The sequence below is a fragment of the Passer montanus genome, unplaced genomic scaffold, assembly GCF_014805655.1.
Source record: "Passer montanus isolate IOZ18808 unplaced genomic scaffold, ASM1480565v1 scaffold102, whole genome shotgun sequence".
Lineage (NCBI taxonomy): Eukaryota > Metazoa > Chordata > Aves > Passeriformes > Passeridae > Passer > Passer montanus.
This window is the reverse complement of record NW_024356727.1, coordinates 1,833,276-1,847,051: the sequence shown is the minus strand read 5'-3', so window position 1 is coordinate 1,847,051 and position 13,776 is coordinate 1,833,276. Positions and strand designations below refer to the sequence as shown.

The 13,776-nt window shown below is 36.7% G+C and overlaps 1 protein-coding gene across 29 annotated transcripts in view; it reads right to left on the bottom strand.

Moving 5' to 3' along the window:
- The window catches only part of NRXN1 (neurexin 1), a 673,223-nt gene that overhangs the window by 93,413 nt on the left and 566,034 nt on the right, over positions 1-13,776 (bottom strand). For 19 of the 29 annotated variants that reach the window (XM_039717302.1, XM_039717079.1, XM_039717101.1 and 16 more), the window contains 2 exons: positions 2,439-2,528; positions 687-1,006 (listed from right to left, as the gene is read on the bottom strand). In XM_039717302.1, the coding sequence (XP_039573236.1) occupies positions 687-1,006; positions 2,439-2,528 (410 nt within the window). The remainder of the gene's footprint in view (positions 1-686; positions 1,007-2,438; positions 2,529-13,776) is intronic. The other 10 variants (XM_039717321.1, XM_039717313.1, XM_039717199.1 and 7 more) reach the window with 1 other exon arrangement.

Here is a 13,776-nt window from a genome sequence, read left to right as displayed (position 1 = left end):
TATACAGAGATCCTGACAAAACCTGAAAGCTACTAAATATATTACCAAATTCATGAGATGCAAATAACCTCAACAAACAGTAAACAACAGCCCATGACTTGGAGCCTGAGTCTCCCATGGTGCAGAGTTCTCTTAATTCCCTCTGCTGCCATTGCCTCTTATGAGGAATACTGTCAGAGAAGATGATCAATCACAGGACTAGAGAAAGTGCTAATTCTCTCTTTTCCAGCCTCTTGCAACTTTTTGTCTTCACACCTCCTTCCTGTTCTCTCTTAAAACTGGGTCTCTTTTCTCTATCTCATAGATAAGTCACCACTTCATTTCATTATCTCTAATTCCAGACATCCTGCATTCCTACACTGAATGTAATCGATGTAAGCCATCAAAGGAAGAAAGGGTTCTTAAAAATATGCACCACTATGAAGATGGATGAGAGAGCAATGTAACTCAGCACCAGAACAGTCTGAACTGGTAAGTTTACCTAATTTAGAAGAAAAGCAAAGCCCTTACTTTCCCTCAAAATGCTGGTGAACATCACATCCGTGAGATGTGTACAGTATAGAAATTTCAACAGGAACTCATGCATTTCTTTAAGGGAAACAATTTCATCTGCAGAGGGAATACGACAAAGAAAGCCACGCTCAGAGGTGGGAGGATATTTGAAAAAGGCAAGGAAGCCGACTAACCTGACCAATGGGTTCTTTGGTCGGAGCCTTTCCTCTTCTGGCGGTGCTGGTGGCCAAGGTGGTGGTGGTTTCCATGACTGACGTGGACATCTCCGACTGCATCGCAGTGGCTGTGGACTCGGTTGTCATAGAGGAAGGCACTTCACCAACAAGTCTCACATTTCCTTCTATCATGATGTTGCCATCATTTTCTGCTGCCATATTCAGAACTTTCAAGCCATTGTAGTAAAGACCAGAGAGCTGGCCTTGGAAAGGGTGGCCACGTTCCTTGCCTCCAATTTTTATGGTTGCTTGGCTATTGAAGATTGTGAGCTGACGCCCTGTGAAGATAATATTATATACATGCAAAAATGTTGACTGTGAACGCTGTACTCTACACGAGTGATAACAGATTGTCATGGGGTGAAAAATGAGAGCAATAAACTATAAGAAAAGGATTTGACTCATAATTCATTGCTTTTTAATGAGGTGTCCATGAAATGCATAAATTTTGAGAGCGTTTGCATTTTTCTTAATTTACAACATTTTGAGATTTATATGTTTTTTGCTAAAAGGCCAATCAAATATATTTGGAAATGTGTTTGGCACTACAAGATATACTCCTCTCCCTTGTACCTGAAAGCACTGTTAACCTTTTGATGTGTCTCAAGAATGCCAGGTTCTCTAATTCCTTAAGATAACTTTTTCTTCAAGTCTGCCAGCATTTAAAAGTTGTTTGGTATTTTTCCACACAATGCAGCATAGAGCCTATAGCTTTATTTACAAATGAGTTTATGTATGTATAGACATATACAAATATGTATATACACACAAAGTTTATATACATGCCATCAAGTCACTAGGTCAAGTGAGTTTTAAAGAATTTATGCAGTAATTTGTTGCATATCTATGTAAGTGAATATTTACATTTTTAATTAAATATTTCCTTTTTGTAGTTAAATGTTTTATTTCCCTTCAACATACACACTGAAAAGAAACACGTGGTTCACACTAAGTCTCTCAGAGGCAGATTCAAAAATAGATGTCTGATTGGCTTTCAGCAAGGCTATCAATTAAAATAAAAGATTTTAGATGTAAAAGCGGCTTCAGAAATGATACACATACCGATGGAGAAATCATGGCACATTTCCATTAAACAGAGAAATCCTCAGCAACAGTACCACTCTTAGTAAATAGAATAGTCACTTTAGTGACTATTTGGTTTCTGCTCACAAAAAGCATGCACACAACTTTAAGTTCTGTTTTAATTAGTGTTTGTTCCAAAATCCCCTTAGAAGGTTGCAAACGTTAAAGGGACTTCATTTTGATTGGCAATTCATATTGCCCACTATTTAAGACACCTACAGTTTAAACAAATTTTTTTTCAGGACCATAATGAAGATATCATAACTACAGATATTTTTAGTTAATAATTTAGATGCTGGAACATGTAATATAATCTATGAATGATTTATAATTTTTGGTTAATGTTTGCTATGAGTACCTTCATAGATTGAGTTAGTGGATTATATTTAACAGTCCCTTTAACCTTAAGTTAACAGGGTAAGATTATTAAACAGCTGGTACTTCTAGAAATGTATAGAAATTATTATACAAGGTATGCAAATATTACTCTATATTTTACTTTTTAAAATTTGTTTTAATTTAGTTTTACTGAAATTTATTTTTTATGTTTATTAGTGTTACAATGAAGCACTACTTGGTTATGTTCAAATTATTTTTTTATTTGAAGTTTTAATCAATGTTTTTTACCTTTGTCGAGTAGCCATTCATCAACTACTCGACCAAGTCGATATGGAATTCGCTGTCTAGCAATCGCCAGGCGCTCGTTATCATTGTTTCCTTTAAAGTTTAAAGAGACATTTCATTGGTTAAAATCTGTAAGGTCAAAGGTTAAAAGTTAATACTTAAAGCTTGAGCTATACAGTTGCCACATGATTTTTTGAAATTTGGAATTTTAAAAAGTGCTACCTAGAACATTTCATGGTTCAGACTTTTCATTCATTCATTTATTTTATTTTAGCAAACAAAATTATTCCTATGTTAATTGAAAATTAGAAATCTGCATTTGAGCTAGGTTATTAAACTTATGTTATAGACAGACCCAAAAAACAAATTTAAACATCATCGAATGGCTTTACAAAAAAATGATAGTTGACCTCAGGGTTTTGTCTTTTTTGATGTTTCTTATTAACTAGTTAAACATGTTCAGGTGAAACAGGTTTAAGTTTTCAAAAGACATCCAACCTCTCACTCCAGGTTAGTCATTTAAAGAAGAAGAACACAACTCTTAATCACCATCTAAGGCACACTTACTTCTTCTGTCTAATAATAGTCCTGCTGTAACTTATTCCTAAGCAGAAAAAATACACATTTCTTTGCTTCATTTAAATAAAATTCAGAGATTCAGATACATGGTACAGAACAGACCAGGGCATTCACAGTTTGTACATTTTCTTAAGACTCCTTGACAATGTCTTGAATGAACACCAAGGCTTTGACAAAAGTGACTTGCTGAAAGGTAGCCTGGTTCTGAAACTTGCAAGTGCTTTAAAATTTAGCAAGAGGCCATCTGTGGTGGGGTTTCATAAGTTAAGAACTAACCAGAACCCAGCAATGCAAAGGACAAGCTTGTCATATTTGCCAACTGTATCTATTCTCAGTCAGTGCAGAGATCTCTGACTTCTTTAGCTAAAACAGTGAGATAAAATAAGGCTGGTACAGTCAGAAAAGTAGCAGATGAGGAATAATTAGTGAAACACTTTAAATATTTATTTGCAATTATAGTTTTTTGTGTTTGAGTGATGTAATATTGATCCCTCAGAATACCACTTAGAAAGCTACTTAGGAGAATGGCAAACCTAAATATTTCCTTCAATGTATAGGCTTTTGGTGGCAGTAGAGTTTTAGAACAACAATATCATCTTTTCCTTTCACTGTATTGGTTCATATTAATAAAGAATCTGAGAGATAAGAAGAGCAAGATGGGTGAAAAGCAGTCATTTGTAAATCATGTCCAAATACAAAGTCAATCTTACTGGCTCAAACATGGATATTTTCTTTGAGTTCAAAACCCACCAAACCAACCAAGAAATCAAGTCCTGTAGTACCTGCAGTGGAAATGTAAGCACATGCTGAAGTAAGCCCACTTAGATCAGAAACATATGTTCTTGAGCTAGAAGGACCCTACTGCTAACTGTCAAATAAAATATTATCCAAATTCAGGAGATCAGTGTTCAAGTTTGTCACAAAATTACAAGCCATAACAGTCTTGCAGGGAAGAGTCAGTACAATAGCTCACCAGAATTGCAAATAAAACCATTGTGGTTTTATGCAGATATTTATTCTACAGTGCTGAGGACTGCTATTTTCCATGTTTCATGCATCCCTCACTTGGTTTAGCATGGACATCATTCACCATGCCAGAAGGTGATCTATTTGCTTTGGAGGAGATGGCCTTTTCCTGTTCCTTCCCTTTCCAATATCTAATCAAAAAATGGTTTGGGTTGGCATCATTGCAAAGGACGTTTGAAGATCATCTCTTCCCTCCCCACTGCTAAGAGTAAAGACACCTTTTGCCAGGTCAGGTTGCTCAAAGCCCATTTGACCTGATCTTGAGACTTTCCAAGGATGGGGCATCCACAACTTTGGACAACCACAGAAGGTGGTTCCACAATTTCTCTGAATAAATATAGTATGTGAACATCTAAACGCATGTCATATTAAAATAGTACATGGAAGTATATGCATATATATAAAATATACACATTTTGTTTGTATGTACATTTCTCTCGGTTCTCAGCTTTTAGATATATTTTCCATAAAACAGGACTCAAATTGAACATCAAATGTTTTACAGAAACTTTCCCTTTTGTCCTTCTCCAAGATATTGAAAATTTAGAATGAAACACATCACAGCACAACCACTCTGATGATGTGATAATACAGAAAGTTTTAATTTTCTTTTGCCTGGTATGATCTTTAAAATTTTCATTCATCCTGCCCTCCTATTCTTGCAGCAAACTTCCTATGACTGAATGGAAATTTGAGAAATACCAGAAAAAAACCCATAAGAAATGTCATGTGACCAACACAGGGAAAAAAAAAATTAAAAAAAGCTATGTTCTTCTGTGTTCTTACATGTTTCTGTTCTGAATTTGTATCTTCAATCAAAATACGTGTGTATATATGTATCACTAAACCAGTGAGGTAACAATTTATATTTTCTGATAGTCAGTTACTTTTAACACATTTATCTTTTCAATAAGATGTTTTGACAGTTTTTATTCAGGCTTTATCACTTGAGTCACTGAATAAGTGAGAGAACATCCTATTTCTAAAAGGTTTCCTTAACTTACAGTAAATGAATCATGAGTTTTAGTTAGTGTTGTGTACCCTTTTTTTTTTTTTCTTCTTATCTATATTTAAAAAAAAAGGGGGGAGTGGGTGAAATTCTTCTGTGTCATTTATAAGAAAGGCTAAGTTGTTCAGAAGAGGTCTGTGGGCATAAGGAATGCATTAACATAATGGAAATAAGTCTCATAGATGGAGATCATCATTCACTCATCAGCTTCACGCAGGGTTACTCACTGGATGCCTTTCATGAGCAAACACTCTCTAGTTCCCAAAAGAACCAGGAAGTTATGGCTAAGTGTTCACAACTGCCTGTTTTGGGAAGGCATTAAACTGTGTTGTTTATTCACCCAGTAGGTGCAGATCAGGAACATGTGGTAAGAGAACCCCCTGCAGCCACCAGACGGGATCCTCAGTTCTATTGCAAGTCTCTGCTGTAATTCCATGAGTAACACGGGATCTATCCAAGGCAAGGTCTACTCTCACTACTCTGCAGCTGCTCCAGAATATCTCTATGGTGATCCTGGAAACTCCTCTGTGAACCAACAGCATAAATTTAATCTTGGCCAGCTTATACATTTGAATTATTTCATTAAAACATACAATACGTATGGTTTTTGAGACTATTATAATGTGATTCTGTCAATAAATTATGTTTCATACTAGCTGCAGCAGTCCAGCACCACTGGGAGCAAAATTCAAATGAAAAGCAAGAAAATAACCATTTGATTTGTAAAGGTCACACAAGAAATAATTGCTGATTACATTAGCCCATTCCTCATCAGAGAAAAAGTGCACTGTGAAGTACGTCTCAATTTGGCACTATTACGTTAGCTTAAATTCTTCTAGTATATAATACAAATGGAAAGGTTAGAGGGAAATGGTGTGGAACTTATCTGGATTTAGTTTCAAGGAGAACACATGGATTTAGTAATGATGAAGCCAGTAGACACATAATAAATAAATGAAAAAAAAAATTATACATAGAACTGAAAATAACATAAAATCCATTAAAAGCACAAAAGCCCTATTTACTATATAATGAAAAACACATATAATTTCAATACCTGCTTCTTCCCAACATCTGGTTTGGGTCACACACTCAGCTACAATGAATCTGGATAGACCCAGTAAAATTCTATGCATTTCCCTCATCTTATAACCTCATCCCCAGTAGAGAAATCATAAATACCACAGACTCTTTTCCTCAGGAGTATTCAGTTCATGTTTTTTCTACCTTCCTTTATTTATGTTTGTTTTTTCCCATATGGTGAACCACAAGGAACGTCTTCAGTAAAAACACTTCCAAGAAGGTTAATAAATTTTTTCATGCTCTAAATAAACCTGTGGCTTTGAGATTTTATTCTGTTACCCATCTGAAAGATTAAGTGCTCTGGCAGGCACCCTTTCAGTCGTAATTCATAAAAAAAAACCCTGATGTGACTAAACTTTAATTGTAGACAGCTATGTGACTATCCAGCATTACTCTTCCAGGTTATATGGCCAAGATTTCTTTGATTAAAAAAAGCTGGGTGGAAATGATTCACTCAGGATGTGCACCATGACATTGTCTAACCTGATTGAATTCTAGATGGCTTCATTCTTCTGCCAAATGCACAATATTTTGTCACAACAGAGTGTTAATTCCATACTGGCAGAAAGGCTTCAAGGGAATAACAATAATTCCAAAGAATCAAGGTAAGCAGAGAAGAGCAGCAAAGGTCAAATCTTTGAGTCAGAGTTAAATCTTGTGTCACAACTGAGAAGAAGCAGTCCAAAAAAACTTTAATCATACCTTTATATCTATAGGTCAGCTGGGACAAACCAACTATGTGAACTCCACTAATATGTATTTTATCCCTCCTGATTTATTATATTGTCAGGGCTGGAGTGTAATTCTATTTTGTGCTCTGAAATAAAGGTGTCAGTTATTGATGTGAAATAGCAGCATCCTTGAAAGGGAATAAGTAAGAAGGTTGAAAATCGTGAGTCTGTGAAGAGCAACCTAGGCTAGAGAGTATTTTCTTTGAAACAAATCCTTTAACAGAATACAAATTCACATTGTTAGTCCCAGTGATCTGTTAGGGAAATAAATAACAAAGTGATAAAACCAAGGTCTATCTCCATTTCTAAACAATCCTCTCTTCCTAGTTTTGCTCATCATGATCTTGACACGGCTCTTTCTGAATCACGTCTCCCCTGACATCTGCAAGACGAAGGCAGAGACCCACATCATTCCTCCAGATGCAGTTAGAGATGAAATCTGACTGAAATGTCAATTGCGTGGAATGAGAGGAAGTCACAGCACCTCAGGGTGGGATATGGGAGCAAACAGTCCACAAATGGTCTCACATGGCCAGGAAATGAAATCACAGTGAAATCCCAATCTCAGTAATGGCCCATAAAGTTCTTTCATACCATCTATTTCCATTATTGTGCACACATTCTTGAGACTTCATGGGGTAGAGAAGAGGTCCAAGTTCACCTCAGGAAGTCACTGTGTTAGTGGGCGCACTGCTCTGAGCTTTTTTTTTCTGAGTGCTTACAGACTTGTCTAGCCAATGTCAGATCCAGGAGTGAGCTCTGGATGGATCAGGTGAAGGTGTATGTCCTTTTCTGCTGCTGAAAGATGTCAGCTCTCCTTGTAACAATGTGTGGGGAGAGACACAGGAGGATGCAATGGTCAGTCTTGAAGATGCTGTATGAGAAGTTACCCAGAAGGCTGATTTGGGCCACCTCCAGTGCTTGGAGGGAAGAGTTGCTGAATGTGAATATTTTGAACAAACCTTACCATCAGCTCAGTGAGAAGATAAAAGTGAAAAGAAACTCTTACGTTAGAGAAAGAACCTGTAGCAAATAAGTAAGAGTGCAGCTCTTCAATGCCTTACCTTCTCAAGAAAATTTAACCTATAAAGAGAGAAACCACCATGAAGTACCACTCCTCTAAATTTTGAAGTGGCAAGTTCATACTAAATGACCATAATATAATATGACCCTTTACACCCTACAGGAACTCCCAAATTCCTTATAATGAATATTTAGCATCCAAAGCTACTATTTGCCACAGAATGACTAGTCTTCATAGAAGAGTAAAATCGCTCACTTTGGGGCTTATAGCACGCCTAAAAACAAAGCAAAACTTAGGTTTGTCTTTAAGAATACAACTACCACATCTATTAAAAAAATGTCCATTTTTCTTACAGACTGTACCAAAACATCTTATATTCACCTGTGAGCTCCTTATTTCATGCTTGCATATTAAACAAAGCAAATAATATTTTTACAACTTTCTACAGGATTAAAGTGTGAACTGTCATTAACCTCTCAGGGGGAGAAGAACCTTCACTTCAAATCAACTACCTTCTGCCCCGTTTTTGTTTTTGATTATTTTTCAATGGATTAATTACTAATTAAATGAAGAGTGTGCTCTTCCTGACTCTCACTTCCTCACTATAATGCAATGTCTCAGTTTCTGCAGTGTAAGATGGCTTCTTTTGAGAGATTGGTGTATTATATCTAAAACAGGCAAGAGAAGATGAAAAGCATCAAGAAGCAGATAAGAAAACATAAGACTTGTCTGATAAATTAAAGGTCATATTTTGTTATCTGGAGTTTTACAAAGATCCTTTGTACTGCCTGTGTAGTATTAAAGGAGCCAATATTATAGGGCTGCTGTTAAAATAGGCAGAACAATTGATAGAAATCATTGAAGAGGAATGAATTGTTGTAAGTATGATGTCATGTCTCACATTACCCCAAGAGTGACATTTTGTAGTTCTCCAAGGTAAAAGGACTTTGAACTGTTTCTAAATCATAATGTCACAGCATTTAAGGTTACCTTTTCTATACGAATTTAACCAAAAGTTGACTGTAAGCAGTTTCTTATTCCATAGATTTTCAACAACCGAGGAATGGAGACCGTTTCAAGCCCATTGCATTGAAAATTAGCTAGGTCTGAGATAGCAGCTGCTGAGGGTGTTCTACTGACTTTTTTCCAGGTAGCAATCTGGATGATCTTCATTTCATGCTAGAAAAGAAGTACTATATAGAATGTCTCTTGACAGAAACAATACATTACATAAATGAACAATGGCAAATGGGAACCACTGTGCTCAGCTCTCATTTTAAATTCCCACTGGGCTGTAACTCCATGAATATCCAGTATTCAGGTAGAAGCCATCAATAAGAAAGGACTTATTAACTGTGTGGTAAGTCTCCTAATTAAGTTTAATCACCACATAAATTCTGAGATCAGAATAAGGACAAACTGCCAAAAGGTCATTGCTCATATCCTTGCATTTTATTGTAGTCAGTGAAAGGCTTTGGAAAAATCTATTTTTCCCATAAGTTATTTGTGAACAATTTGCAACATGAAAAGTTATCTGAAACAATTGGAAAAAATCTTCTGGAGTTAAATCCTGCTCTTGGTTATGTGGTTGATAAGAGAAAATAGAGTATTTGCCTTCAGTTGTGATCTTTAAATCTGCTGCAATTGGACTGCTTCAGCAGACTGTTCGGGGCAGTGCAGGGTACAGATAAAGTCATGCTCATTCCATGACCAGATTCATAAACATTGTATGAAATCCAAAGCACTCAGCATCAGCCTTCATCAACAGCACACAAACTAACTTCACTGCAGCATAAATTTTAAAGATGTTGATTTCATGTTCTTTCACAAAACATGAAGATGCTGGAGCTAACCCCTATGTCCCAAAGTCCTGGGACATACAGGTGCTTTGTCACACTTGCTGCACCTGCCCAGGCTGTATCAGCTTATTCTCCTAGGGACAAGCATAATGACACACAAGCCAACAGGAAGAAAACAGATGTCATTATTTGGACCAGATTTTGCCAAGCAGAAAAAACGAAATGTGCCCATATAGACAGAAAATGGCATTTAAGAGATAAAAATCTGTTCTGTGTCAGCAGTGCGGGCAAAAAGAAAAAAAAAGAAAAAAAAACGTAGCCCTTGGCCAAAGCAAGCTCGAAACTTTCAGTTCTGTCTAAAAGTGGCATTTCAATTTGTGTATTTAAACCTTGCAGACATTCTACTACAAAAGAATAATCTATTTCAAATGGAAAGGTTTAAACTTGCACATATAATGCTTTTGGCAAGACACAGAAACAGAAACTGTAAATAATAGAAACAGATGCTCACTGAGATAAAAGCAGAAGAGTACTTTAGGACTGCAGAACTATGAGACGACCACCATGGAAAAGCATAATGGCTGTGAGTAGATTCCCAGAAGAGGTTTAATCTTATCTGATAAAAATTGAAATAATCTGCTTTCCTTTATATAATATCTTTTTTAAAAATCACTAATAATTCCCCTGTAACCTAAGATATGTTGTATATTTTAACTTTTTATAAAATGCAGCTCATTTTCTAATAGTCTGCAACACATTTGCAGTTAGCTAAGGTTTTTCCCCTTGTGATTATGTTTTATATATACATGTTTGGGGGTTTTTTTGGTGTAGTACAGCCTAGAATACTAAGAATTATTGTGAAACATTTAATTTTGTTTTGAGGTGGCAATTTTGAAGATAATCAAAAAGTTCAGTGCTCAGGTACTCCAAATTTCTATGTTCAAAACTCTTCTATATTTTCCTTCATGTATGGTTTAGGAGGTTCTCAAGGAAAGGAAACTCTGGTTACCATAACACATTTATCACTCTCCTGATATCTCTGCTTCGTGATTTCTCATACTCTCTGTTTAAAAATGGGACAAAGACCCATTGCTGGGTAAAGACCCTGTGTGGGGAATAGGCAGGAGAAGGGATGCCAGTGTTGGCACAAACCACATCCATGGAAAGTCCATTTCAGTGCACCCCATTCTTCAAAAGTTCTTGAAGACACACTGGGCATCAAGCATGGAAGCAATTCTTTGGTGCCTTCCCGAGTCATGGCCTGAAGACATCCTTGAACAGATCTCTCCTGGGATGTTTCCAGATGACAGATGGTGTTAAGGAAGCCTTGGGCCTCCAGAAGAGAAAGCCAGTGACTCCAAAGCCAGTCCTAGCAGCCAGACCTGCACCAGCTAAACCAAGACATCCCTGTGCTTTAAGCTCTTGCCCAAGACACATTTTCATATGAGGAGCTGCTCTGTTTTAAAAGGTAAGAAGGCCACATTTTGGATGGACAGTGCAAAGCTGGCAGCTATCTTTCACGTAGGTCTAAATTTATTGTCTTTATTTTCAGAGCAAATCTGAGCTGAAACACCAAAATGAAGAAACAATCAGTATTGAACTATTTAAGCATATATGAATTTGCGAGGAAATAGATTATCACTGTTGTCAAAAATTAAACTTATTGACAACTATTCAGTATCAGTATTGAACTATTTAAGCATATATGAATTTGCGAGGAAATAGATTATCACTATTCAGCTGTCAATAAGTTTAATTTTTCATTTTGTTTTACAAAAATCCATTTGCTGATGTAATACCCATAGTGTAGACCTGACTTCTACTTTGAAACACTTATGAAATGTTAAATGGGAAAAAGATCAACTTTAGAAAGAAAATAGCTCTGCTAGCACAATTTACACATCTACTTTTTCTCAGGGAACCACTTGACCTTTTAAAAACATGCTAAAACCCACCATGTTGAAATTAAATAAGGCTATTATCATCTTTCCAGCTTTATGAACTCTTGTAGCTTCTCTAACATGAAGCACTAATGCATTATTAAATATAATGTATTATGCTATTTAAATTATTTTTATTTCTAAATGATGGTACTGAGTAAAGTGAAGTATTAAATAAGCATCTAATTCAAAGCAGATAATACACTAACAGCTAAAATGAGCAGATGACTTACTAATAAAATATTAATACATTCCAGTTTAATAAGCATAATTCAAGATATTCAGGCCTCTGAGCAGGAAGGACTACATCAGTCCATCAATCTACAGTTCATCATCACCCTTGAAAGTACTGGCATGGACTCAGTAGATTCCATGGGAAAAGAAAGCTGCCTCCTGTCCTTGCTTTTATTCCTATGCTCACGGCTTTGCCACTGCTTCTAAAGCAGAACACTAAAACTTAGAAAGTATGAGGCTGAAGTATATTCAATTAACACTAAAATATGTCTAACTGCCAGGGTGGGTTGTTACCACCAATAAAGTACAAGGCTAAAACAGGACTCTGACAAGGACTGGAGTAATATCCCATTTTGCTTTCTGCACAGAACACCCATGGTGCATGCATCCACAGAGCTATGACAGATAAGGGAAGTGTACACGCAGCAGATTATTTTTGACACCCTCCTGCAGCACGGCTCATCTCTCCAGCTCAGCTGGAAAAGCTGCATGCAGGCTTACTCCATGGAATGCTCTTTAACTAAAAGTCAGCTTTTTAAAAATTACATGCAACAAACTGTGAGCTATCAGATGGAATGGATAAGCAAGCAGTTAACTAAAAATCATTCATTTCAGGAATTTATCAGGATTTTTGGATGTATAAATATACAAAGCTGAGAAAGAGGAAGATAAATGTTTTATTGGGGTTGAAGTAATATTTCCAGTATTCCCTTTCTGCTCTTTTGTAAGTACAGTCTCAGTTTGATGCAATAGGACTGATGTATTTAAGGCATCACATGGCTTTTGATTAGCACAGTAATGTTTCTGGGTATAGAAATGATAACTGGAAACTTTTATTTTTTTTCCTACTCTGACTTTAATTCCTGGAAAGTTATTGCTATATCAGCATTATGAACACAGTGGTGCCATAGCATTATTCTTAGGAGTGTATTGATAATACACTCCTAAGACATAAGACTAATGCCAACTGCACATCAAAGGATATGACTAAAGCAGGTATTCAGACATGAAACTATTCTTTGGTTAATTTATAACCAGCTCAATCAGGATTTCCAGAGAACCACCTTCTCCTGCTGTGATGACACACCATGAGGTAAATCTCTCAGAAATGAATACCAACGATCACTGTTGAATTTCTGTGCTCATTTCTTCCATGAATTTCTTAGCTCATGGTTACAGCTTTCTAGGAACACCTAAAGAGAACTGTAAGCATCTACTGTTTTTTTTCCTCCTGAAAGCACTTAGACTGTAATCAAGTCACTGCATAGTTTTCTTTTTGACAGTATAAATCACTTAAGATTGTGCCTCTCCAGGGTTCTCATTACACACACACCAATTTGTTTTCTTCCATAAAACCACAGACCCCAGGTACAGACTCTGACACTTGTTCTAGAGCTTGTTTCAAAGTGCTGCAAAAGGTGCTAAAATCCTCGCCAGTTCTTAATGCTTTAGCCTTTTGTGCCCACAAAGCCGTTTCCATGAACTCCTTTGTCACAGCCTCATGTGATGCTTCATGTGGAGAAACCTGAAAGATGAGACCCCCCACAAGAGTCTTCTTGGAATTCGATTTCTCCAGGACACTGTCTGCATTGCCATAAGGTTTTTAGAGCCAGTAGAGAACCCTAATAGTTGGGGGAAGTTCCAGTCAGTGAGTGCCCTTCACTGAGAACCATCAGTTGTATGCAATACTGAGCTGATTACCTCAGGCTGACTAATGAAAAATTAACAATATTCACTGTTCACCACTTGGATGAGGAATATCCAGTAACTTTGGGATTGAAAATGAGACCTGTGGCTGTGATTTGCAGGCTCTCCAAAGTCACTGCCACACCGCCCTCTGCGGTGCTGCTCCTTTCTGATTCTAATTTGGCTCTTAGAGGATGATTTTTACACACAGGATACCAATGAGCACCAGA